At 43.3% G+C, this 27,042-nt stretch overlaps 1 protein-coding gene across 2 annotated transcripts in view; it reads right to left on the bottom strand.

Annotated features, from left to right (window-relative positions):
* Positions 1-4,409: 4,409 nt before the first annotated feature.
* Positions 4,410-27,042, bottom strand: part of LOC130071061 (mitogen-activated protein kinase kinase kinase 11) — a 40,844-nt gene continuing 18,211 nt past the window's right edge. For both annotated transcript variants that reach the window (XM_056235673.1, XM_056235672.1), the window contains 9 exons: positions 20,409-20,589; positions 18,886-19,034; positions 17,240-17,415; positions 14,347-14,590; positions 10,612-10,719; positions 9,320-9,470; positions 9,138-9,241; positions 5,906-6,397; positions 4,410-5,089 (listed from right to left, as the gene is read on the bottom strand). In XM_056235673.1, the coding sequence (XP_056091648.1) occupies positions 4,506-5,089; positions 5,906-6,397; positions 9,138-9,241; positions 9,320-9,470; positions 10,612-10,719; positions 14,347-14,590; positions 17,240-17,415; positions 18,886-19,034; positions 20,409-20,589 (2,189 nt within the window). In that variant the 3' untranslated portion in view covers positions 4,410-4,505. The remainder of the gene's footprint in view (positions 5,090-5,905; positions 6,398-9,137; positions 9,242-9,319; positions 9,471-10,611; positions 10,720-14,346; positions 14,591-17,239; positions 17,416-18,885; positions 19,035-20,408; positions 20,590-27,042) is intronic.

The raw sequence follows: 27,042 nt of genomic DNA on the forward strand, positions 1-27,042 counted from the left end.
ACCAGCAACTGTTTTCAACACTGATAATAATCATGAATGTTTCTTGAGCATCAGATCATATTAGAGTGATTTCTGAAGGATCATGTGACACTGAAGACACACACACACACACACACACACACACACACACACACACACACACACACACACACACACACACACACACACACACACACACACACACACACACACAGCGGATGTGAAGACTCGTTCTGGATCACAGCGCCTCCTAGAGGATAATAATGCAGTCAGAGACGCTCCGGTGCACAGCAGGGTTATTAAACACACATGTACAAATGGTTACACATGTGGTTATTACACACAAATACTGAAATATGAAAAAAAAAAAAAATAATAATAATAATCTTAACAATAAATAAACAATAACTGAAGTAAAATAAAATCTTATGTTCCTTCTGCTAGCCTAGTTGCCAAGGCAAGATTTCTCAGCTTTTATCTCGATGTTCTAAAATTAAAGCTGAAATAAAAATGACAAAACACAACAAAATTACTAAAACTTTAATTAAAATTTAAATCAAAACAACATATAAAAATAAAAACTGATTTAAAATATTAATTAAAAACAATTACAGTATCTCAGTGGTAATAAAATAATGTGCCAAAAATAATACCACAATATACAAACGTCTAATTGTTTTTAATTAAGATATTATACGTAACATTTTTAAAAGATATAAACAATTTAAATATAACCTATATCTTTCATATTACAGTAAAACATTACCAGGTGTGTAATGTACAGCCATAGCCTATATGAGATTCGCTTGATTGTCGTGAAAATAATGTTAACAAAAATCTTTTAAAAATGCCATTTTTCTTAAAGCATGAGCGTTTCATATTAATATTTACAGTGATTTTAAAAGAAATATCTGCAGTAGATTAGAAATCAGACAAACGTAAGCCGCTTTAGAGTCTTGTTAAACTTTATTTGGTCTTGCTCCTTTTTTCAGTCTTTCTTTGTTTTTATTTAAATGTAAAAGTTCCACAGGTTAAAAACCATTACAATTAGACATACACAATCAGCACAATACACACAATCAGCACAATACACATCAGGCGTTCTTAAGACACACACAAACAAATGGAGTGATTAGGACCAGCCCATTTAAAGACACACACACACACACACACAGACGTTATAAGGGCTTCACAGAAAGGCACTATATCGCATTAAGCTTGAGATAAAGCACGAGTCCTCGAGCGGGAGATCTGACAGGAACACCGGCAGTTCTCCTCGAGTTTCTTCTCAGAAACAATGAGGATAAAAGAAAAACACAGAGGAGAAAGAGTTAAGATGCGTCTCTCTTCCTTTCATCCAGTCTTTCTGTTATATTTCTGACAGTACACAGATGTGTCCCTTTGCAGCACCCATACCTCCAGTGACGAACACAAGCAGAGCATCTCTACAGCCCATAATAAGCATCCTAAGGGGGATGTGTCTCGGTCCAGTGTCAAGGCCTCAGTAATAAATACTAATCGCTTCAAAACTTTATAGATTCAGCTGCATACAGTACGACTCTCCGAGGCTTGTGGAGCTGATTATCTTCACACACACACACACACACACACACTCGCGCGAGGAGAAACGCTCTGCTCGACCTGAACTAGCGGTGGTGTTTAGTCTGTCCCACATCTATGGAGGATTGGTAGAAAAATAAAAAACATAATCACTATTATTATTTTCCTATATTCTGGAGGAAGGGGCGAGCTCGCCCTCCTTCAGAACACATCAGAATTAAAAGCGACGTTCATGCCTTTGATAATAAAGTTGGGGACCGCAATCACTAACTCGCAACTGAGAGGAAAAAAGTCATTAAAAAATGTATTCTTATTCCATGGCAGAAAAAAAAAAACATAATTCTGAGTTTTTTTTCTTGCATTCTGAGTTGATAACTTGCAATTGTGAGAAATATAGAAAATTATCAGATCGCAATAATTCTTTTTTATTTGATCATTTTATGCTGGAAACTTTTTTTTTTTGTTGCAAAAAAAAGGTCCAAATTGAGAGATAAAACCTCAGAATTCAGAGAAACGTCAAAATTGTGAATTTATAAGGAGGTTCTGAGGAAAAAAACACTTTTTATTTTTGTGGCAGAAAAAATATCAAAACTAAGAATTCTGATTAAAAAACCCTGAATTATAATGCAAACTCAAAATTACAAGTTTTTAATTTGCAACAGAGAAAAAAAAGTGTCAAAATTGTGCGATAAAAACGCAAATTTTCATGGCAGAAAAAAATACATCTCGCAATTTGGACTTTTTTTCTTTCATTCTGTAACTCAGAATTATGAGTTAATAACTAATTGTGAAACAAGCTCGCAATTGTGAGAAATTTTATTTATTATTTCATGGTGAAAAAAAAGAAAAAAGGGTCTTAATTGCGAGATTTACTAATGAAAAAAAGTCAAAATAGTGAGATAAACATTTGCAATTACCTTTTATTTTGTTTTTGTTTTTTGACGGAAAAAAAAATTGCACGACGTAAGCTCGCCACTGTGAGAAATATATAGAATTATCAGATAAAAAGGTGAATTACTTTCTTCTTTTATTACTTGAATACTAATAAAGCGTAGAGTGTAGTCTTCTCCTGGCCGGACAGCACAGTGAGGTCAGAGGTCGCAGAGCGTTTCTCTCCTCCGCTGCAGGGAGATCTCGGAAACGCTCTTTGGCACAGGCGTTGGGATTGTCCCGCACATTACCGGCGGGATAGGATAAACCTGGGCTGAAGTCATACGAGCGGCTGCAGACACTGAACATTAGACCGCAAACACCCCATACACTTCAAGCCAAATCCAAAAATTAATTAGCGTGACAGTTTCAAACAAAACCAGGCCAAAACAAAGTTAGTTTGGAGTTCGTTTTCGGGAACTTTCCGAGAAACACCTTTGAATTGTCATTGGTCGGTGGTGATGATGTAATAGGTGGGTGTGGCTCTGAGGCTCCGCCGCCTTGGCCATATTTTCTCTTCAGTTCGTCGAGGTCAGAATTGCTCAAGTATTTCGTTCTTGTTACCCCTAAGAGCGAGCGATGAAGAGCGGGTCGACCCGTCCGAGAGGAGAACAGGAGGTTCTGGGATGACCAACACTCAACACTCTTCCTTTCCCAGAGTTAGCGTGGATTAGAGCTGCACGACATTGGACAAACTGACATCGCGATATTTACTTTTTCTGTGATATATTGTGATATTTAGAAAAACAGGAATCTAGGGATGCACGATATATCGGCCACCATATCGGCATCGGCCGATATATGTTCATCTCAATGTTATCGTTATCGGCCTGATGAGAAAATTCGGCCAATATATTACAGCCAATAAATAATGCATTATTTCCTTCATCTGAGACTCTTCAGATGCGCACTGTTCAACATGATGGTGCTGAATTGCGTGAAATATGATTGAAATCACTTCAAAACAGGAAAATACTGTTAAGTGCAACATAGCTGTCATACATAAAATGATCATGAGAACATTATAATTGTGTGTTTTGGACATGGATTTAATGGTGAGACTTTTGTTTTAGTAATCAGGGTCTCAAAGCTTGAAGATTTAGATTCATCGGCCAATATATCGGTTATCGGCTTTCAAATATAAAGAATTATCGGTTATCAGTATCGGCCAAAATTATCATATCGGTGCATCGCTTGAATCCACATGTACCAGATGTGGGCCGGATCTGGACCGTGTTGAATCCACATGTGCCAGATGTGGGCCGGATCTGGACCGTGTTGAATCCATATGTGCCGGATGTGGGCCGGATCTGGACCGTGTTGAATCCACATGTGCCGGATGTGGGCCGGATCTGGACCGTGTTGAATCCACATGTGCCGGATGTGGGCCGGATCTGGACCGTGTTGAATCCACATGTGCCGGATGTGGGCCGGATCTGGACCGTGTTGAATCCACATGTGCCGGATGTGGGCCAGATCTGGACCGTGTTGAATCCACATGTGCCAGATGTGGGCCGGATCTGGACCGTGTTGAATCCACATGTGCCAGATGTGGGCCGGATCTGGACCGTGTTGAATCCACATGTGCCGGATGTGGGCCGGATCTGGACCGTGTTGAATCCACATGTGCCGGATGTGGGCCGGATCTGGACCGTGTTGAATCCACATGTGCCGGATGTGTGCCGGATCTGGACCGTGTTGAATCCACATGTACCGGATGTGGGCCGGATCTGGACCGTGTTGAATCCACATGTGCCGGATGTGTGCCGGATCTGGACCGTGTTGAATCCACATGTGCCGGATGTGGGCCGGATCTGGACCGTGTTGAATCCACATGTGCCGGATGTGTGCCGGATCTGGACCGTGTTGAATCCACATGTGCCGGATCTTGAATAGCTATATTTGGGAAATAACTCTAGAATGAGCATGTGATTTTCTAGGTGAGTTTGGATTGGGAATATTCCCACTGTTTTTGACCAGTATCGCGATGTCAGTTTAATCTGGACGTAAGGTGCAGCCCTGTTATGGGCCAGGGTTCAGAAGCGGTCGTCTCTGGGCAGCGCCGGGGACCGGAACGGGCTGAGGCCGAGGCTCCTGCGGGGGTGGACCCGCTCTTCCACCGGCCGAGCCCAGCCCAGGTCTATGAGCGGGGAGTCGGCCGGGTTCAGCGGGGCGACCCGCAGAGACAGATTCGGGCTGCCGTTGGTCGAGCAGGGCGCCGAGCGCGAGGTCGGGAAGGGGGTGGAGAAGGGGTCAAAGGTCGATCCATGGTCCGAGTTCATGGAAGGGTCCACCTTCAGATTGAAGGGGTCACAGTCCGGCGCGGGGAAGGGGTCACAGTTCGTGAAGGGGTTGTTGGGCGAGGGCTGGAACCCCAGGCGAGGGCTCGTGGGACTGCTGGCGGGCTTCCTAACGCCGGCTCGGTCCACGGCGCCGGCCGATACGAAGCTCCACGGGTCGATGCGGGGCCGGTTCGGGGACGGGCGTGGGCGAGGCACGATGTTGACCTCCAGACGACGGGTTTTGGGGCTCCACAAACGGGGGTCCGGGTACAGGGCGAACGGCATCGGGGACTTGTCCTCCGCCTCAAACGTGTCTTGACACAACGGAAGATCCAACACTAGTAAAGAGAGAAGTGAATCAGTGTCAGTTCACCAGCGCTTCGGAGAAAAGCTTCGGATAAATGCACAGACGTAAATGTAACATAATTTGAACCAATGACGCCACATTCACAGCAGCAACTGCACGGCTTAGTTGTATTGTATTTTAATTCTTGCACTAGTAACATCTTAGTTTTATGTTAAATATTTACTGGTTCTGGACAGTAGTTCATATTTCAAAATACTATTTAAAAAATGCCATCTATTCTACTAGAACAGTTCTCCTGCTTGAATGTTGATTATTCTCCTCATATTCTCCATTGTTGCGGCTCCTCTCTTCCCAGTCTGTCAGTAACGCTCTGTTTACTTCCTGTCTCTATGAAGCCCCTCCTTCTGAACAGCACACTGTGCTCTGATTGGTCGGCTGGAGCAGTGTGTTGTGATTAGTCAAGCGCTTCGAGTGTGTTTGGGAAATGTCCCGCCCCTTTCCATAACCGCCAGTTTAACACACTACTAACTAACTCCACCAGGCCCCGCCCCTTTATTCTGCGCATGAATTATTATAATGAGGAATATTGTGACGTGTTCCCGTGAGAAACTCGAGACTAATGGAGGCGTTTCAGGAGTTCAGGAACACTGACTCTGATATAGAGGAGAACTCACGTTTTCTAAACGGCTAATGCTGATGGGATTTCTAGACAGCCGATTGGCCGATAGTTGAAATTTAAGTTGCAATTCTAATTGAACAAAGAAACTGCATAGACGCAATTTGTGTTGCATGAAGTGCAAAATAACTAAAAGTAGCTAGAGCTGGGTTAGTGAAGGTGGAGTGTTACCCAGCTGTGCGGAGTGCAGTCCGTGACTCGCCCGCCTCCTGCGCTCTCCGCTCGGATGCGAGACCTCGGCGTCTCCGTTCGCGTGAGCCGTCCAGTCTCCGGCACTGTCCTGCGTCCTGCGCTCCCGGTCCCGGTCCCGGTCCCGGGGGTTCGGGGGCGGCGGCGTCAGCGGCGTCAGCATTAGCGGCTTGATCTCGGGAGGCTTCAGGGAGTCCAGGAACCCCCGGGGCAGAGAGTCTGTGCTGAAGGAGATCAGATCTCCCACGGGCTCCGGCTCCGGCTCCGGCTCCGGCACGGGCAGGTGCGTGCGGGACGAGGCCCGTGGCGGGGGGATGGGGGGGTGCTGGGCCTCGAGGCAGCGCCCCAGAGCGACGGACGCCAGCAGGGCGGCGCTGCTGAGCAGAGAACGGTGTGTGTTCTTCGCCAGACCCCGGGGATCCGGCTTCGGGGAACCACAGGGGGACGAACCCCCTTCCTCACTCTCTGAACCCTCTGACACACACAGAAATATCAGACATATACACACACTACCAGTCAAAAGATATACAGTAAAGTGTAACTTATTCCTGTGATCAAAGCTGAGTTTCAGCATCATTAAGCCTCGCTCACACTACAGGAGTTTTAAAATCCTAACCGATTTTGAAATCTGGTTGCAGCTCACACTTAAGGAGAATCTTTGCAGATTTTCTTACCTCAAATCTTAAACATGCTCACACTACAAGATTTGAAAATCGTGGCGCATCACACACTACACAATGTTATTAAGATTCGTGCCAGAGAAAGCGCCTCACGTGATCTCACGCAACAGATCGGGAGCGGAAAGGTGGATGTAAACAAAATATCTGTCCTTCATATCAAGTCATATTCGTGAAAAGGTTGCCGTGTGACCAAGGAAAGCGAAAGGAATCTTTAAAAAAAAAAAAAAAATCATCCTTTTAATAAGGATATTTCTAATGAATGGCGTCAGCTCTGTTCAATACAATGAATCAATGCCATAGATCTCTATGAAAGTAACGCATCAGCAGCGTTGCTCAATGCCCATTGCTGCTCAGCTGAGCATTGTAAAGTGGAGCTCAAAGTTAAAATTAAATATTAAAATAATTAACAGCTTGTTTCATTTAACCTATCTTTGAATGAATATAACTTTATAATGAATATAAATATTTTATAATGAAAATATTTTTGTGTAGGCCTAGGCCTATTTCTGTGAATTACACTGTGCAAACCAAAGTAATAGCCTACAGCTATAGCTACTACCCACCGGATGAAGAAAGGGCTCTCAGTCTCCACAGAACATAAAATATTCATATTATTTTATTTTTCGTGTTCGCATTTGAGGAAAAAAACAATGTTACGGACATGACCGCTCTGAAAGCGACTTAAAAATATGCTTTAAAACTTTCACAAAGACATCAAACAGAAAGCACAAAACCTTTCTTTAAATCGAATTTCGTTTTGTATTAATTGTATCTTAATTTTAAACAATGTTTCATCAACCAATTGCCTGGATTTAAAAAAATAAGAAGTAAATATAGCAGACGATAGATAATCACGAAACGGAGGCGTCGGCGATATACTTCATATGAACCGAAACTCAGCATATAAGGTAGCCTACTTGCCTCACAGACATGTCTACTTTTAAACAGAACAATTCAAAACGAAAGAAAACAGACCAGAGACTGCTCTCTGCTTATGTAATCCGTATGAAATGTGCATTTCTCTCTGGCGCGTTCACTACTGAAGATCGCGTGCATCCTGCGGAAGACGGAAGAGTTGCAGATGGTTCAGGATCGATATCGAAAAATCTATATTTTTGACAACACTAGATTGTAGGCTACTTAGTTTATTATTTCAGATGCCTTTATTATGCATTTAGTATTTTATTATTATTATTTATTATACTGTATTATGCTTAGGCTATTTATTTAGCAATAAATGGATAAATGGAGATAATGCGCGCATCGCGCTGATGAGTCACTCAAAATTACCTCAATGGAAATTCCTTCACCATGACAGCCCTACTTATTGGCTATTGTGACAGTACTGACGTAATCACAATCTTGCTCATCCCGATAAATATCAAACATGTTTGATATGATCGGGGCGAGCCCGATTTGTGTAAGAGCAGATCGGGAGGTGCAAGATTCGATCTGTGAATGCCTCACATTACCAGATAATCTGTGCCGAACATCGGAACCGATCGAGGTCCTCGACAAGATTTTTTCTCCGATTCTCGGGAGGGGAAAATCGGGCATAAATCGGCCTAAAACTCCTGTAGTGTGAGCCAGGCTTTACTCCAGTCTTCAGTGTCACATGATCCTTCAGAAATCACTCTAATATGAGGATCTGATGCTCAAGATACATTTATGATGAAAACAATTGTGTTCATTTTTTTTTCAGGATTCTTTGATGAACAAACTTCAAAAGAACAACATTTATCTGAAATGGAAGCTTTTGTAACATTAAACACTACCGTTGAAAAGTTTGGGGTCAGTCAGAATTTATTTAATTTTCGGGGGGAGAGAAATAAAATAAATCAATACTTTTATTCATCAAGGATGAATTTAATTGATCAAAAGTTACAGTAAAGACATTTGTAATGTTACAAAAGATTATTTTTTATTCTTTTGAACTTTTTATTCATCAAATAATCATGAAAAAAATTGTACACAACTGTAATCATAAGTTTTCATCATATTAGAGTGATTTCTGAAGGATCATGTGACACTGAAGACTGGAGTAATGATGCTGAAACTCAGCTTTGATCACAGGAATAAATTACACTTTACTGTAGTTTTACTGTAAATAAAACTGTTATTTTAATATGTAATATTGTAATAAATTGTCACTGTTTTTACTGTATTTTTTTGTTTTGTTTTTTAAACAAATAAATGCAGCTTTAGTGAGCAGAAGAGACTTCTTTTAAAAACATAAAAAATCTTACAGATCCAAAACTTTTAAACAGGATTGTATATATATATAGTACAGCTGTTCAGATTTCCAGAGGACTGGCTGATCATACAGAGACAATTACACTACAAGCAGACACTGACAGTGAGCAATGACTAACCTTAAGATGTTTCACTACATGGGCAGCACTGGTGTGTGTGTGTGTGTGTGTGTGTGTGTGTGTGTGTGTGTGTGTGTGTGTGTGTGTGTGTGTGTGTGTGTGTGTGTGTGTGTGTGTGTGTGTGTGTGTGTGTGTGTGTGTGTGTGTGTGTGTGTGTGTTACCGTTGTGGCTGGATGGTGTGACGGGTCTGTACTCCTCGAAATCAGCTTTAGATTCGTCATTCTCATTACTGTCCATGTCCAGGAGTTTGGCTCTCATCGACAGACTGACACACACACACACACACACATCAGACCACTTGACTTCATCTGTTTTGCACACAAACGCTTGAGCAAACACTCACCTGTTCTCCGGCGCACTGAGTCGGAGGATCTTGGGGCTCTTGGGGCTCTTAGGGCTCAGATGAGGAGTGAATCTCCTCTCACCGTTCGCTTGCTTGAGAGGAAGAGACTCCAGTGGCCAAACCGAACTCCACTTACTCTCACTGGGACTCACTGGGACACACACAGAACAAACTCAGATGTGATGAAACAACAGCGCCGCCATGTGGCGACAGAGATTCTGAAGACGCACACAAATGCATGTTCACACTGATGGAAAACTGATCTTTTGAAGTCTAAACCGGAAGAAAAGGTGAACTCGACCTCTCGCATTATGATCAATGAAACTGAAGAGCACAGGAACAGAGAACAGCTTCGAGGACTATGTTTACATGCACCCGCATAATGAGATTCAGGCAATAACTGTGCAGGAGTTTAAAGGACAACTCAAAACATCTGTTTTCAATAGCTTTTAATCCATGACAATTGTATTATATGTGTTGCCTATGTGATGCTCTTTTCTCTTCTTTGTGACATTGTAAAGCACACTGGTCAACTTGTGTTGTTTTAACTGTGCTATATAAATAAAGTTGCTATTAAACTTTACCTCATGCAAACACAATACTTTGATTAAGCTCATAATAGCAGTAACCATTGACAACACAGCATTTAATTATTTAAAAAATACAATGTTTTTTCTATTGGTCACAATAAGTGTTTATTGCAATTAAAATTGGTATACGCCCCATATTTTACTATGATTATGTTAATATTGTGGCTTTATATATGGTCAGACACTTGCATGTGTCGTCATATTATTAACATTTTTATAAAATCAATCTCAATTGGACGTGCAAGGTTTTTGACCAGCCATTGTTGGACAAGCATGCTTTTATCCGTCATTAGACGGTCATAGTTACGTGTTCATCTACTTACAGGTTAAAGTTTACTGCAGCTATATGTGGGCACTCCGTTTTTTTGTGTCATTTAGCCAAAATCTCATGTTATAAAAGATGAAGTGCTTTGAACAGGCCATTTAAAGCAGCACTGATGACAAAAGCTAGACTAAGATTTAAGAAAAATAAATAAATAAAGATATGGCGATACGAGGTTTCCACCCGACAGCGACTATATATAGCTAACAATATATTTTATATAAGAACACAAGTAATGATAAGATCTTGTTGTAAGTTCACCAAACAAGCCGCAAGTAAGCACTGTAAAGTCTTTTATAGGTTAGTTTACCTAAACCGAGGTCATTTACACGTCACGTAGAAGGATATATAGAGGGAATGATATATCTGTACACACTCACGCTGTATCGCTCGGAAGCGCGGGCCGATGGACGGAGAGCCCAGATCTGGAGAATTACGTCTCTTCTCCAAGCCCGGAGACGCCTGGACCGTGATCTTATGGATGAAATCTACACAGATGAAAACAAGCGAGATTTACAATGAGATCACAGCCAACATGTACATTCAACACTAGTCATGAAAACAACTGAGAGATACTACAACCAAAAACAGAGTTTTTGTTTTCTCATCAATGTACTGCTTCCATAACTTGTCTTCTTTCAGACTAGTGGAAAGAAAACATCCAAAATACACATTTTAGTGTTTATTTATTGCACTTTATCTATTTGCATCCGCAGAGTTCAATTACAATACACATCAATAAATTAGTTTTTTCTCCACTTCAGTAGCACTTATATACACCAAAATTTAGAGTTTTATTCACATCTATATTCTGAAGGTTTTTACTGAGGGGTTTATTCATATATCATTCAAACTGATTTTTATAACATTTTATCCCTAAAAACATGGAGAAAATGTGTTTTTCCTTCTGTTGACAGTATTTTCTGATTTATGGAGTGATAAAAAGAGAAATCAAAAAATCCTTCTATAAAAAACTTTAACTCTAACATATCAACAAAATCAAACAGGAATTTTGAACTTGACTTTATCCAGTGTTCATATTAATCTTCTGGAATGTAAATTAGGGCATATTTACTTATTTATCTGCGTTTTTAAACAACATTTCAGAAAACTTGTAATACAAAGCAGTTGTCTTAATGCACTGTAATAGTACGGTAATGTTGGGAGTGAATTTTTTTCCCCTATTCACCAGTGCATCTTGTCTTAACAGAGAAACCACCGGTTAGTACAACATGGTTAATTATTACTAACGATGTGCAGAAATGTGTGTGTGTTTTCTGTGTTCTGCTCTCTGTTATATGTTAACTTGTTATTTTTCCATTCTAGTGTCATAACACCTCATTACTGTGTGATTGCACCTCATTAATATCTTAAATAAAGAGAGTGTAATAATTAGAGGCTCTGAGAGTGCCATTTGCTTAAATACACTGATCACAACAGATTATGTCTGTTAGCAACTACTCCACACATCCTAGCAGCAGCTGTGAAATCATATAATAAAAATCCGGAACATCCTAGAAACTGCATAATGTACTAAAATGATCCAGAACAGCCTATCAACCACATACAGTCAAACTAAAATGTATTCAGACAGCTTCAACATTTCTCACATTATCACAGTTTATTCGCTATAGCTAAGAAAATGGAGTTCTCAGATCAGTGGATATTTGACTGGTTTTGTCCGTCCTTCTGTTAGACTCTCACACATGAATTATGTTGAATATCTGTCAGCTGTTAAATTTAACTACACAATTAGATAATACCAGTTTAGCTCAACCAGTGACCAAGCAATGCTTCATGTTGTTCAGTGTGTGTGTAAAAAGAGCATTAGCAATTACAGAAAACACACTTCAGCAAAACATCATCAGCTCAAAGTGGAGGAATCACTTTTGGTCCCAATCTTTACTGGTAGTCACTGTATGAAGAATTACTGGGTGTAATATGTCACAGTTTACTTTATTTTGTTCTCCTCACTTACATAAATTAACTATAGTGTCCTGCACACACTAGTGAAACTATATAAAAAATTATATCTGTTGTCTGAATAATTTTGACAGTAGCAACGCCCTAAAAACTATTAGGACCCCCATATCCCATTAAACTCCTTCAACACCTAGCATCATTGTGGTGGCTTCTGAATGGGCAAACATGGCTCACATTCCTTCATTAAATGTGAAAATCTAGTATATTCCTATGAGCTTTAAAACGAAACAACAAGCATCGTGTGTGACGTTAACACATCATTCCAGGAAACCTCTATCGCTGTATCTGAATAAACAGAAGACTGAAACACTCTGATGAAACACGACTAATAAACACACGACTGCCGTATTCTGTGTGAGAAGCGCATCATCTCACAGGAGGACGAACTCAGCTGTCCTGATGAAGTGAGTTTAGAGTAAAAGTGTGTTATTAAATGTTGTCTTTTGTTGGACAATAGGTTCATAAATGCGTCTCATGTTTGGAAAGATGTTTAACGCGTGTTGCTTTTTCAAATGCACGTTATAAGCAGTGTTGGGCAGTAACGCGTTACTAGTACTGTAACGCAGTTACTTTTGACAGTAACTCATACTGTAACGCATTACTTTTTAAATAAATTAACTCCTTTACCGTAACCATATGGTGCGTTGTCCGTTACTTTTTTTAATTTATTCATTTTGGCTGAAGTGTAGCCTACAGCCTAACCTGTTTACAGCAGTGACGCATTGTAGGATTGGTGGTAGGGTTGCCACCCGTCCCTTAAAATACGGAATTGTTCCGTATTTACAAGTAAAATGACGCGTCCGTATCAAATCAATAAGGGACGCGATTTGTCCCGTATTTTACATAAGGCCCACACATAGGCTAGTTGGATAAAAACATAGGCTTTACTATACTAATAGCAAATAGCCTATAAATAAATCAATTTCACAATAATGTTACATTATTATAAGAATCAAATGAATTTTGTCCATTGTCTAAGCTAAGAAAATACACATTTATACGGGCTGAATTTTATAGGCCTAAAATAAATATTTTTTAGTAATTATGTGAATTACACTGCGCAAACTACTACCCACCGAATGAAGAAGGGTTGGCTCTCAGTCTCCACAGAACAAAATATTCATTTTATTTTATTTTTAGTGTTCGCATTTATGAGGAAAAAACAATGTTACGGACGTGACAGTTCTCTGTTACGGACGCGAGCGCTCTGAAAGCGGCACTAAAAGATGCTTTAATACTTGCAGAGATATCAAACAGAAAGCACAAAACCTTTCTTTAAAGTGAATTTCGTTTTGTATTAATTGTATCTTAATTTTAATCAATGTTTCATCAACCAATTGCCTGGATTTAATAAATAAGAAGTAAATATAGCAGACGATAGATAATCAAGACACGGAGGCGCCGGCGCGTGAACTGGATCTCGTCTCATAAATGAAGTGAAACTCAGCGTATAAGGTAGCCTACTTGCCTCACAGACATGTCTACTTTTAAACAGAACAATTCAAAACGAAAGAAAACAGACTGCAGACTGCTCTCTGCTTATGTAATCCGTATGAAATGTGCATTTCTCTCTGGCGCGTCTGCGAAGATCTTGAGTCAGCATAGCGAGTCACCTCAGAAATCCTTGTGATATATTCAGTTTGTGCTGGTCTGACTAAAATAAAATAGTGTTTAAAAATTACTTTCTGTTTAAGTCAGTTTTGTGTTTGTATAGACCATAACGCATAAAAGGGCATTAATGAGAACATTAAATAATGTTGTTTTTTTAAAGTAACTGAAAAAAGTTACTTTTAACAGTAACGCATTACTTTTTGGTGTAAGTAATCAACAAATTGATTGAGTTACTTTTTGAATGAAGTAACTAGTAACTGTAACTAGTTACTATTTCTTAGTAACTAGCACAACACTGGTTATGAGTGTCTCAAAGTCGCAGTGTTTCAGAGTGAGCCGCGTTTACTGAGCTGTGCTTCACTGACACGCTGCACATAACTAATAATCACAGCATTGCCATTTCATAATCGCCAAAAGCCAAACCGGTTTAAGTGCGATTACATGTAAACTGTGATGAATCGTGCAGCGCTCCTCCGTGTGTGTGTGTGTGTGTGTGTGTGTGTGTGTGGTGAAGGCCTCACCCTGAGGCATGCTGATCTTCTCCCCGTTCTTAACCTTCAGCTTGTGCTTCTTGAAGGTCCCCTTGCGCTTCTTGACGTTGGGCTTCTGGTTGTGGTTGAGGTGCAGGATGAGCAGGGATAGTTCTCGCTCGAACACGTCTTGCTCCCACTGCGCCAACTGTTGCTCACGCTGACGGAGGAACTCCTCGTGAGACTTCTGTTCCAGAGCCGCACGCTTCAGCTCCTCCTCACGACAGCGCAGCTCCTACACACACACACACACGGGTGTTCACACATATACACACATGCAACAAGCACATCATGATATTTCGCCATGTTTGGGTTGAAAGTTCTTTGTCCGAACACTGCTGTCAACCTTTTGAACAATGAACACTTACAAAAACTTAGCCTTTTAGGTTCAAACCGGAGTCAGACAAAGATGGAGAGACTCAAGAAGAAGTGACAACATTTCTGAATGGTTAGTTGATGAATTTATGTATCTGATGTGTAGTTATCTTGTCGTCATTGATTAGCATATTCTGTCATGATAATCTATAAATCACATTTCCGGAGGTGGGGTTTATGTAAATGTTAGGGTCTGTGATGTCACTAACCCGGGAGGAAGCTCGTGTAGTTCCTACCAGCCGTTTGTTGTAGTCCTTAAAAAGCGATTTCTTTAAAAGAAAATATCTCCCTTTGTTTTGAACTTTTGTTGATACCGATATGGTTTTTTTTTACTTGCAAATGGCAATTTCTACTCAATAAAATATTTTAGACCTCGACTTAAGAAGAAAAATGTATATTCTCTGTCGATACTAGTGATCGACCGATATATCGGCCGGCCGATATATCGGGCCGATATTTGCGTTTTTTACGTGTATCGGAATCGGCCGATATGCGGCTGCTGCGTTCGCCGTTAGTTTTTTCCCGGCATTATTTATAGACAGGCGTCCACAGGCAGCTCTGTGCTGCTGGAGACGCTGCAGTTCACGTGCAGACCCTGCACTGTCCCTCCCCCACTAGCAGAGTGCAACCTGCGCTTCAAGATAACGGTAACTTTTAAACTTTCAAAGCATCTTTTAACTGTTTGACTGCTGAAATATTGTCAAACACTTTGAAAATGGAAACACGTTGCTTTATAACTGTTATGTGGTTGCAACTATATAGCTAAGCAAGTTTGTGGGTCCAAATGGAAAACGCGAATGACTCGTCTATAAAACTGCTTGCTTGCCATTGTATTTAGGGAGCTGCAAATAGCTGTAGGCTATCCGTTCAGTATGCATTAGGGCTGTCAATGAATATTCTAAATACGCATATATATTCGAATAGTTTAAAAAAAACTGAATTTTGAAGGTGAAAATTAATATTCGAATGTGGAAAAACACGCCCGCGGTAGCAGACTAACGTTACCACAGCACAGCTCGCTCGGAGCGCTCAGTGTCGGTTCTATGTTCTGTGAAACTTCAATTAATGTATTTGTTTCAATCACTGAATGAAGCCTGCTATATACCTTAAATTGCTTGCACAAAACTCTTGATCAGCACTCAACATTTGTTTGTTGTTGTTCATTTAAACCGGTATGCGCGGAGAGCGTGAGGGTGAGTGCGAGAGAGAGAGAGAGAGAGTGCGCCTGCGAGTCCGGGCGAGCCAGAGTGAGCTCTGCGGTCTTGGCCATTAGTTGATTTACTCGTTTTTTTTTTGTAGTAATACGTTGTCAAATATGTTTAAACTCAAATAAGCTACTTAATACTATTAGTTATGTCTCTTTGTATTAATTTGTCCTGTTATTGACGTAATGCGCGTCATTGACCAAATGCACGACGATATGCTCAAGTATGTTTTTTAGAGGGAATATACAAACGCCATTTGAACAATTTTGACAGCACTAGTATGCGTACGGTAGCTGTTACGAACACTGGTCATAGGATTAAGTAATACCAACGTTGTTCCGTGCTTTTTGCGACCACCTGGCTGAGGTTTGGACGCGTGTGGTGTGTGTCTCCCTCGCCATCGCAGTGATATTAGAGACTAGACATGCTCATTTTATTTTATGTAGACAAATTTAAACCATGGCAGTAAATAGTTCGTTACTTTTAAAATGAAGTACAGTGTGCACTGTGCACTTTATTATGCTGGTTGCTACTGTGTGCAATAGTGTAATTATTTTATTTATGCTTAAATATTTATTTTCAGCAGTGAACTTTTTTTTGTTCTACCTCATGTTTTTAATATTTGTTAAATATTGTTTATCTACTTGTTCTTGTTCTACCTCACATGTTTTTACTATTTGTTAAATATAGATTTTTTTACGTTAAATAAATCTTACTTTTATTAAATTGAGACCTGTAACATTTGTTAACATCATGTCATTTTTATGATGTAAATTGAGGGAGCAAAATGTATCGGCTCCAAATATCGGCTCAAGAAAATCGGCAGCCCGTATCGGTCATCGGCTAAGGCTGATGGGGAAAAAATCGGTATCGGTATCGGCACTAAAAAATCCATATCGGTCGATCCCTAGTCGATACTTCCATGACTTAAGATGTCATTATCTTCCATGACCTCATATATACAGGTTTTCCAAGACTGTGAGAATCTTTGGTTCTTAAATGAAAATGACACGAAAATTAATAAAATTAAGACATAGGTTGTCAGTTTTCATTTTGATTTTGAGCTGTCTTAGCTTATTTTAAAGCTTGTGTTATCTCCTTTTAAAACGATTTTGGGTCATCTTAAAGTTTGAAGAGTCCCTTTGAAAAGTCTATGAAATGCCGTAGTTATTAGAGTTATTGATAATAATGTAAAACCATTTTATGAACACGATTTGTCAGTGCATGTGAGTGATTGACCATTGAAACATGAAAGCAGAGAGCAGTGATCAGGTTTAACAGGTCTAATCTATCCCATGATGCACCTTCTCTTTAGCCCGCAGCTCGTCGAACATGTCCTGGATCTCCAGCTTCCAGTCCTCCTGGAGAGAGTGGAAGGAGTCCTGTGGCATCTCCTCCTTCACCTGCTCCTCCAGGGCCGTCAGCTGCTCCAGGATAGAGCTGAAACTGGGCCGCCGGTGCGGGTCCTGGTCCCAGCACTCTGACACACACACATACACAGCATTTAATGAAACTTAACTGGCAAAGCTAGTCAAGACAGACATTAAAGACTTAAATCATTTTAAAAGCTTGAAGGTTTTACAGGCCGTACAGTCAGAAAGACCATCAGATACTCTACTGATAAAAATAGTATGTATGTATGGATGGACGGACAGATGGACGGGTGGGTGGATGGATGGATGTATGGATGCATGGATGGATGGATGGATGGATGTACGGATGGATCGACAGACGGATGGACGGGTGGATGGATGGATGGACGGATGGATGGACGGGTGGATGGATGGATGGATGTATGGATCGACGGACGGATGGATGGACGGGTGGATGGATGGATGGATCGACGGACGGATGGATGGATGGACGGGTGGATGGATGGATGGATGGATGGATGTATGGATGGATGTATGGATGCATGTATGGATGGATGGATGGATGGACGGGTGGATGGATGGATGGACGGATGGATGGACGGACAGGTGGATGGATGGGTGGATGGATGGATGGATGGGTGGATGGATGGATGGACGGATGGATGGACGGGTGGATGGATGGATGGATGGATGGACGGACGGATGGATGGACGGATGGATGGACGGGTGGATGGATGGATGGATGTATGGATGGATGGATCGACGGACGGATGGACGGATGGATGGACGGGTGGATGGATGGATGGACGGGTGGATGGATGGATGGATGGATGGATGGATGGATCGACGGACGGATGGATGGATGGATGGACGGGTGGATGGATGGATGGATGGATGTATGGATGGATGTATGGATGCATGTCTGGATGGATGGATGGATGGATGGACGGGTGGATGGATGGATGGACGGATGGATGGACGGACAGGTGGATGGATGGGTGGATGGATGGATGGGTGGGTGGATGGATGGATGGATGGATGGATGGGTGGATGGGTGGATGGATGGATGGACGGGTGGATGGATGGATGGATGGATGGGTGGATGGATGGAGGGATGTATGGACTGGCGGACGGATGGGTGGATGGATGGATGGACAGGTGGATGGATGGGTGGATGGATGGATGGGTGGATGGGTGGATGGACGGACGGACGGATGGATGGGTGGATGGATGGAGGGATGTATGGACGGGCGGACGGATGGGTGGATGGATGGATGGATGGATGGATGGACGGATGGAATGGATGGACAGGTGGATGGATGGGTGGATGGATGGATGGATGGATGGATGGACGGACGGGTGGATGGATGGATGGGTGGATGGATGGAGGGATGTATGGACGGGCGGACGGATGGGTGGATGGATGGGTGGATGGATGGGTGGATGGGTGGACGGATGGATGGATGGATAGATGTATGGATGGATGGACGGGTGGATGGATGGACGGGTGGATAGATCTACGGATGGATGGACGGGTGGATGGATGGATGGATGGATGCATATATGGATGGACCCACCGGACATGAGCATGGCGAAGGGTTCAGGACAGGTGGAGGGGATCGGAAGCGTCAGTTTGTTTACAGCGACTCCATAAGCCACAGCCAGACCATCAATCCCTCGGTACGGGACCTCACCAGTCAGAAGCTCCCATAATAACACACCATAACTGGGGGGGGGGGGGGGGGGGGGGAGAGAGAGAGAGAGAGAGAGAGAGAGAGAGAGAGAGAGAGAGAGAGAGAGAGAGAGAGAATTCTTTTTTTTAATTATTTCAACACTCCTTTATTACGACTATCCTAAACTAGTATCATCAGTTCCTACCTAAGGGAGTGCACAAATATACACATTCAATTCATATCAAATACCCAAATCAAACACAACACATGAACAAACTGCAAACTCTCATTGATCATTTTTACACAGAGGCCCTACAACACCAAATCAATCCAAGACATAAGATCCCCCATAACCTTGTAATACCGAAAGTCAATTAAAATTCTGGATTTCACTAGGTTAAGGAACACAATTTGCATTTCGTTCAATTCTTATTTTTCTAGTGTCATAAATGAGAGAAAGAGAGAGAGAGAGAGAGAGAGAGAGAGAGAGAGAGAGAGAGAGAGAGAGAGAGAGAGAGAGAGAGAGAGAGAGAGAGAGAGAGTGGGAGTAAGACGCCCACAGCAGTTTTATATAGTCGTTTAATTACAGCATATACAGACACACACAAACACCAGAGCTTCTCGCTCCGCACGGCTTGAACACACAGATCCGAGCGCTTTAAAGCCCTGCGAGGCTGCAGTAACTCCCCGAGAGCTCTTTCAATCGAGACCTGTAAATTGGACGAGAACATTTGATGTTTCCCTGCAGAGGAGAAGCGTGTATTAAAGGGAAAACGGTGAAGCGATACGTCTAGTTTGTGTCTGTGGGCGATGAATTTAAAGCCAGTTAATCTGAGAGCAGCATTGACATTCAGCTGAGCTTATTAGAGGGAAACAAGCCGCTTCCAGACTATCTGAAGAGATTTACACACAGTCCTCAGCTTTGAGAAGATGACGGAGAACATTTGAGAAACGCTTTCTCAATCGGTCTCAAAAAGTTACTGTAGAAAGTTACTGTAATTGTCTAAAAGCATTAACCAATGAATGCTGACGCAGGGACGCAGCTGTGACCTCTTCTACCAACAGTGGGACACACTACTGTCTGAATCAGAGCTGGGAGAGTTACTTTGAAAAGTAATGCAGTACAATATTGTGTTACTCCCTTAAAAAGTAACAAATTGACTTTCAATTGACGGGCAAAAAAAAAGGTTAATATTAAATATATCTAATGACATAAGGCCTATTTACAGTGCTACTGAAAATCAATACATTTCAAGGTATCGTATCAAAGTAGTGTCGAGTTTCTTGTAGGGTGCCGTGACTGATAAAAGGTTGGGAAACACTGGGTTAACCGGTAAGTCTTGAAGAGCAGTTGACACGGTTTCTAATGTCACATGTTGAGTTTGCGTGTGTGTGTGTGTGTGTGTGTGTGTGTGTCTCTCTCTCACCTCCAGACGTCGCTGCCCTTGGAGAAAGTGGAGGACTTGATGACCTCGGGGGCCATCCAGGCGTACGTGCCCGCCGTGCTCATCTTAGTGGTCTTGTGCCACTCTCTCGCCAGACCGAAATCTGTGATCTTCAGGGTTTTGCCCTCGATGCTGCCATTCTCTACAGGCTCAGCCAGCAGAACTGAGAGAGAGAGAGAGAGAGAGAGAGAGAGAGAGAGAGACCATAAGTTAGACATCACATTTCTCAATAATAACACACACTCACTCACTCACGTTCCGATTACCATAACAAATAGCTTCTCCCCACTCAGTGAAACACCCACTGTGAATCTTGTTGATTGTGCCCTAGTTATTGGTGATTCTCACACGGAACGTGAAAATAGAGACACCAGCCACCATAGTCACGTTTGCGCTCTGCCTGACATCAAAGCAAATTTAAAAGTGCTGGCTAATGCTAAGCGTAAATTCTCTAAGATAATTATTCTCGTCAGCACTAATGATGTTCGACTTCGCCAGTCGTAATCATACTCTAGATCTAATATTATCACATGGAATAGATGTTGATAGATGTTGAAATTCTGCAGCAGAGCGATGACATCTCAGATCATTATCTAGTCTCATGTAAATTACATTTAGCCAAGGCTGCAAAGCCAACTCCGTGTTACACATACGTTAGACCTTTAACTTCTGCCACTAAAGATTGCTTTATCAATAATCTTCCTAATCAGTTTCATCATCTCAGCATCCCAGATAGCTTAGAAGAACTCGATATTGCAACAGAAACTTTTAACTCTCTCTTTTCCAGCACTTTAGACGCAGTTGCTCCGTTGCGCTTAAAGAAGATTAAAGAAAATAGTCCAACGCCGTGGTACAGCGAGCACACTCTCTCACACACACACACACACACACACACACACACACACACACACACACACACACACACACACACACACACACACACACACACACACACACACACACACACACACACACACACACACACACACACACACACACACACACACAGGCCCTTAAGAGAGCAGCCAGAAAAATGGAGCGCAACTGGAAGAAAACTAAACTAGAGGTATTTCGGATTTCGTGGAAAGAGAGCTCGATTGCTTACAGAGAGACTTTAAAAGCTGCTAGATCTGCTTATTTTTCAAACCTATTAGAAGAAAATAAACATAATCCTAGGTATTTATTTGAAACAGTGGCTAAACTAACGAAAAAGAAAGCTTCAAGCCCAGAAGTGTCAAAGCAACACAGCAGTGATGACTTTATGAACTTCTTCACTTATAAGATTGATAATATCAGGGACAAAATTATAACTATGCAACCGTCTACCACAGTATCGCATCAGGGAGTGCAGTGTAGTCTCCCTGAGGAAAATTTTTATTCATTTGTTGCCATAGGAGAGGAAGAATTCTGCAAACTCGTTAATTCATCTAAATCAACAACTTGTATGTTAGACCCTATACCGACTAAGCTACTGATAGAGATGCTTCCAGATGTCATATATCCTCTTCTTAATATCATTAATTCATCTTTGTCTCTAGGATACGTACCAAAAACCTTTAAGCTGGCTATGATAAAACCACTTGTTAAAAAAACACAACTTGATCCTACAGAATTAGTCAATTACAGGCCGATCTCGAATCTGCCTTTTCTGTCAAAGATATTAGAAAAAGCAGTATCTTCACAACTATGTTCCTTTCTAGAAAGAAATGATATCTGCGAGGATTTTCAGTCCGGATTTAGACCGTACCATAGCACTGAGACCGCTCTCATCAGAGTCACAAATGATTTGCTCTTATCATCCGATCGCGGTTGTATCTCTCTATTAGTGTTACTCGATCTTAGTGCTGCATTTGATACTATTGACCACAACATTCTTTTAAATAGACTAGAAAACTATGTTGGCATTAGTGGAATTGCATTAGCATGGTTTAAATCATACTTAACTGACCGTTATCAGTTTGTAGCAGTAAATGAAGAGATGTCTTATCGATCACAAGTTCAGTATGGCGTACCACAAGGCTCAGTACTAGGACCGCTGCTGTTCACTCTGTACACACACACATACACACTCCAGATCTGATGAAGGACCTGCGTCTGGACACACACACACACACACACACACACTCCAGATCTGATGAAGGACCTGCGTCTGGACACACACACACACACACACACACATACACACTCCAGATCTGATGAAGGACCTGCGTCTGGACACACACAGACACACACACACATACACCAGATCTGATGAAGGACCTGCGTCTGGACACACACAGACACACACACACACACACACCAGATCTGATGAAGGACCTGCGTCTGGACACACACAGACACACACACACACACTCCAGATCTGATGAAGGACCTGCTGGACGCGACGACACCGCAGTCCTGAAGTGTCTCTAGTCTCTCCCTGTGAAGGCCTCCTCCTTCTCCTCTGTAATGCCGGTTCGAGTGGCTACGCCGAAGCGATACAATTCGGTATTATAAATTTTAAGGCCAGACAAGTAGTTTGTTGAGGGTTGGTTTATTAGGGAAGGACACATATACTCAAACGCGCATACCTATAGAATGAGCTCTTAATACGCATGTGTGCGCCATCAGCGTTCTCACAGGCTCGCGTTTCTAAAGTTTGCGTAGAGAGAACTTGAGAGCGGTGTCGTGTTAGCGGCCCCTAAGTTAATAACTAATGATCGTTGCGACAGAAGTGAATCAATCAAACTAACTTTATCTGGAAAATAACTTTATTCTAGATCTGCTGTAAAGCCTAAACACTCTCTGTTACTGTAATCTCCTGTTATCACTGTAAAGCTGCTGTGAAACAGTCTACGTTATTAAAGGCGCTGTATAAATGAAGATGACTTGACTTACTCACACACTCACAGTCACACTTACTCGCACTCACATACTTACTCACACACACTCACTCATTCTTACGCCCGTTTCACACATACTCCGTTTGCAGTGCGTATTTTCCCCTGTACCCATGTTAACAGGCTAGAGCGTTCACACTGCACGCGGGTGCGGTCCGGCGATACGCACCGCATACACACACCGCATGCACACACCGCATGCACACACCGCATGCACACACCGCATACACACACCGCATACACACACCGCATGCACACACCGCATGCACACACCGCATACACACACCGCATGCACACACCGCATACACACACCGCATGCACACACCGCATACACACACCGCATGCACACACCGCATACACACACCGCATGCACACACCGCATGCACACACCGCATGCACACACCGCATACACACACCGCATACACACACCGCATGCACACACCGCATGCACACACCGCATGCACACACCGCATACACACACCGCATGCACACACCGCATACACACACCGCATGCACACACCGCATAAACACACCGCATGCACACACCGCATGCACACACCGCATGCACACACCACACCGCACACACCACACCGCATGCACACACCGCATATACACACCGCATGCACACACCGCATGCACACACCGCATATACACACCGCATGCACACACCGCATGCACACACCGCATGCACACACCGCATGCACACACCGCATGCACACACCGCATACACACACCGCATGCACACACCGCATGCACACACCGCATGCACACACCGCATATACACACCGCATGCACACACCACACCGCATGCACACACCGCATATACACACCGCATGCACACACCACACCGCATGCACACACCGCATGCACACACCACACCGCATGCACACACCGCATGCACACACCGCATGCACACACCACACCGCATGCACACACCGCATGCACACACCGCATGCACACACCACACCGCATGCACACACCACACCGCATGCACACACCACACCGCATGCACACACCACACCGCATGCACACACCGCATGCACACACCGCATACAAACACCGCATGCACACACCACACCGCATGCACAGACCGCATGCACACACCACACCGCATGCACACACCGCATACACACACCGCATGCACACACCGCATGCACACACCGCATATACACACCGCATATACACACCGCATGCACACACCACACCGCATGCACACACCGCATGCACACACCGCATGCTCACACCGCATGCACACACCACACCGCATGCACACACCACACCGCATGCACACACCACACCGCATGCACACACCGCATATACACACCGCATACACACACCGCATGCACACACCACACCGCATGCACACACCACACCGCATGCACACACCGCATGCACACACCACACCGCATGCACACACCGCATATACACACCGCATACACACACCGCATGCACACACCACACCGCATGCACACACCGCATGCACACACCACACCGCATGCACACACCGCATGCACACACCACACCGCATGCACACACCGCATGCACACACCGCATGCACACACCGCATGCACACACCGCATATACACACCGCATACACACACCGCATACACACACCGCATGCACACACCACACCGCATGCACACACCACATACACACACCGCATACACACACCGCATGCACACACCGCATGCACACACCGCATGCACACACCGCATGCACACACCGCATGCACACACCGCATGCACACACCGCATGCACACACCGCATGCACACACCGCATACACACACCTCATGCACACACCACATCGCATGCACACACCGCATGCACACACCACACCGCATGTACACACCGCATACACACACCGCATGCACACACCGCATATACACACCGCATGCACGAACCGCATGCACACACCACACCGCAGGCACACACCGCATACACACACCGCATACACACACCGCATATACACACCGCATGCACGAACCGCATGCACACACCACACCGCAGGCACACACCGCACACACACCGCATGCACACACCACACCGCATGTACACACCGCATACACACACCGCATGCACACACCGCATATACACACCGCACCGCAGGCACACACCGCATGCACACACCGCATATACACACCGCATGCACGAACCGCAGGCACACACCGCATGCACACACCGCATGCACACACCGCATGCACACACCGCATGCACACACCGCATGCACACACCGCATGCACACACCGCATGCACACACCGCATGCACACACCGCATGCACACACCGCATGCACACACCACATACACACACCACATACACACACCGCATACACACACCGCATGCACACACAGCATGCACACACCGCATGCACACACCGCATGCACACACTGCATGCACACACTACACCGCATGCACACACCGCATGCACACACCGCATGCACACACCGCATGCACACACCGCATGCACACACCGCATGCACACACCGCATGCACACACCGCATGCACACACCGCATACACACACCGCATACACACACCGCATGCACACACCGCATGCACACACAGCATGCACACACCGCATGCACACACAGCATGCACACACCGCATGCACACACCGCATGCACACACCGCATGCACACACTGCATGCACACACTACACCGCATGCACACACCGCATGCACACACCGCATGCACACACCGCATGCACACACACACCACACCGCATGCACACACCACACCGCATGCACACACTGCATGCACACACCGCATGCACACACCGCATACACACACCGCATGCACACACCGCATGCACACACACACCACACCGCATGCACACACTGCATGCACACACCGCATGCACACACACACCGCATGCACACACCGCATGCACACACCGCATACACACACTGCACGGAGTATGTGTGAAACGGGCGTTACACTTTATTTACACTTACTCACACTTACACACTCTCACACTTTATTTACACTTACACACTCACACACTTTATTTACACTTACACACTCACACACTTTATTTACACTTACACACTCACACACTTTATTTACACTTACACACTCACACTTTATTTACACTTACACACTCTCACACTCTCACACTTTATTTACACTTACACACTCTCACACTTTATTTACACTTACACACTCTCACACTTTATTTTCACTTACTCAGTTACACACTCACTCTCACACTTTATTTACACTTACACACTCTCACACTTTATTTACACGTACTCAGTTACACACTCTCACTTTATTTAAACTTACTCACATTTACACACTTACTCACGCTTAAACACTCTCACACTTTATTTTCACTTACACACTCTCACACTTTATTTACACTTACTCACATTTACACACTCACACACTTTATTTACACTTACTCACATTTACACACTCACTTTATTTACACTTACTCACATTTACACACTCACTTTATTTACACTTACTCACACTTACACACTCACTTTATTTACACTTACTCACACTTACACACTCACTTTATTTACACTTACTCACACTTACACACTCACTTTATTTACACTTACTCACATTTACACACTCACACACTTTATTTACACTTACTCACATTTACACACTCACTTTATTTACACTTACACTTACACACTCACTTTATTTACACTTACTCACACTTACACACTCTCACACTTTATTTTCACTTACACTCTCACACTTTATTTTCCCTTACTCAGTTAC

This window comes from Rhinichthys klamathensis, unplaced genomic scaffold, assembly GCF_029890125.1.
Source record: "Rhinichthys klamathensis goyatoka isolate OS25496 unplaced genomic scaffold, OSU_Roscu_1.1 h1tg000429l_1, whole genome shotgun sequence".
In the NCBI taxonomy this organism is placed as follows: domain Eukaryota; kingdom Metazoa; phylum Chordata; class Actinopteri; order Cypriniformes; family Leuciscidae; genus Rhinichthys; species Rhinichthys klamathensis.